The sequence below is a fragment of the Dendroctonus ponderosae genome, unplaced genomic scaffold (assembly GCF_020466585.1).
Source record: "Dendroctonus ponderosae isolate FM_Combo_2020 unplaced genomic scaffold, Dpon_F_20191213v2 Dpon_F_20191213_10, whole genome shotgun sequence".
Classification (NCBI taxonomy): Eukaryota; Metazoa; Arthropoda; class Insecta; order Coleoptera; family Curculionidae; genus Dendroctonus; species Dendroctonus ponderosae.
Window position 1 is genome coordinate 1,025,754 of NW_026017111.1, and position 1,738 is coordinate 1,027,491.

Below are 1,738 nucleotides of genomic sequence, written 5' to 3' on the forward strand. Positions count from 1 at the left end.
AAACGTCGAGAACAAATTCTACCGAACGACGGACTAAAAACCCTTTAGTTTCAAGGAATGGCCTCGAAAGTCTGACTCTTTTGAATTATTACACGGTAATTAGTGATGAGCAAAGCAAGACCACGACCAGACTCTCGTGTGTCGACCAAAAAGAATCGATCCAAGACAGTCCGGAAGCGCTACGAGAAAACAACGCCATTTTCCGCCCAATTTTGTCACGGAAAAGTTCGTTTGCTGCAAGAGTGCGAATGTAGGAAAATCCTTACCGATTCTGTGCGGCCCAAACAATAAGCCCCTTGACAGGATCCAAGGCGATTGCATTGGGCTTGATTGTATCGTTGGACAAAAGCACATGCTCTTTGCTTCCATCCAATCTGGACACACTGATGGTACCGCGTTTCGAGTCGCACCAGTACATATTTTCGGCCACCCAGTCGATTGCCAAACATGTTAACCAATCCACCGGAACGTTGTCGATAATTTCGTTCTGGTCCAATGGGAAGCTTCTTTCAGTGCCTGGAAAAACGATCAATCCAGCCCTAGTCCAACATTGGTTTCTATGGGTATTGACCCATAGAAACTTATACAGGGTGATTCAAAATTGGCGTCATTCCTCTGGTTGTTAAATTTAATTAATTAAATGTTTTAAATTAAACTCAGATATTTGCAAAAAACTAGATCACAAGGACAACAACAAAGTTTTTCAAGGCTATCTGCCTAATAGACATTTCGTAAATACTCCGGTAACCATGGTTAAACATGGAGCACAGGAAATACGTAAAAGAGACAGCCGGTTAGGATAACGGTGTCACCTTGCGGTCAATGTTGCAACAACACAGCCCCAAGAGTGCTGCCATCTTTTTGGGGCAAATGAGTACTATACCTAAATCGGTCACAACTGTCATCCAAAACCACCGGTTAAAGATTATGTATCATCGAGCAATATTATTGATCAAATCAAATACAATTCTGTTGTTCAGTGCTGCCCGTTTCACTCCAAACATCTTTGTGTCCCAATCACTGTGACTCTGGGCTCACATTTTGAGCAGCTTTTCGTGTTCGGTTCATTAACTGCTGCTCAATTTGAACCGGTGTTCGGAAAATCAGAAATTTAACGTGTTCTAGTGTCCTGTGCATATTCATACATGGAGTTATCGGGACAATTAAGTGTGCGGTGTTTGAGAAAGTGCAGTTGTGCAGTGCTTCAAGTACTCCTGGAAGGCGCAGCTGCAATGATCCCCAACTCCTGTTCCTCTAGGTCTGGAACCCGAGCACCTTTAGATTGTGTAAGTTTTTACAGCTTCTGCTATGTTACTGTGGCATTTTCCCATAACTAATCGCAAATTCGCTGTTGGTTTACATTTTGTGAAAGAAGCTTCAAAATAAGCCGCAGTTTGACAAATGCTTGTTATTATTGACAAAGGCTGTCTACCTGTCACTATCTGTTAAAGACAAAAAACGTCATTGCCGCTGTGACTTTTCCAAAATCCAAAAATAGTAGAAGAGTACTTTTTTATATCAAAAATTTGCGTAATTTGAGAAAAATATCGCAATTTTGCCTTTCGAACTCATGTAGCATCATATATCGGGTATATATTTATACAATATTGGCAGAGCATTTTTATATTGGGTCAATATTGTCAATTATTAGCCAATTTTACTCCAATATTAGCGTTTTTAACCAATATTGATGTATCTATACAAATACAATATTGGCAAAATATTTTTAATTTCCAGT

The 1,738-nt window shown here is 40.0% G+C and overlaps 1 protein-coding gene across 1 annotated transcript in view; it reads right to left on the minus strand.

The window, feature by feature from the left end:
- LOC109542020 (prolow-density lipoprotein receptor-related protein 1) overlaps positions 1-1,738 on the minus strand; it is a 67,851-nt gene that overhangs the window by 62,999 nt on the left and 3,114 nt on the right. The window contains exon 5 of the mRNA XM_048662001.1: positions 267-516. Coding sequence (XP_048517958.1) covers positions 267-516 — 250 coding nt within the window. The remainder of the gene's footprint in view (positions 1-266; positions 517-1,738) is intronic.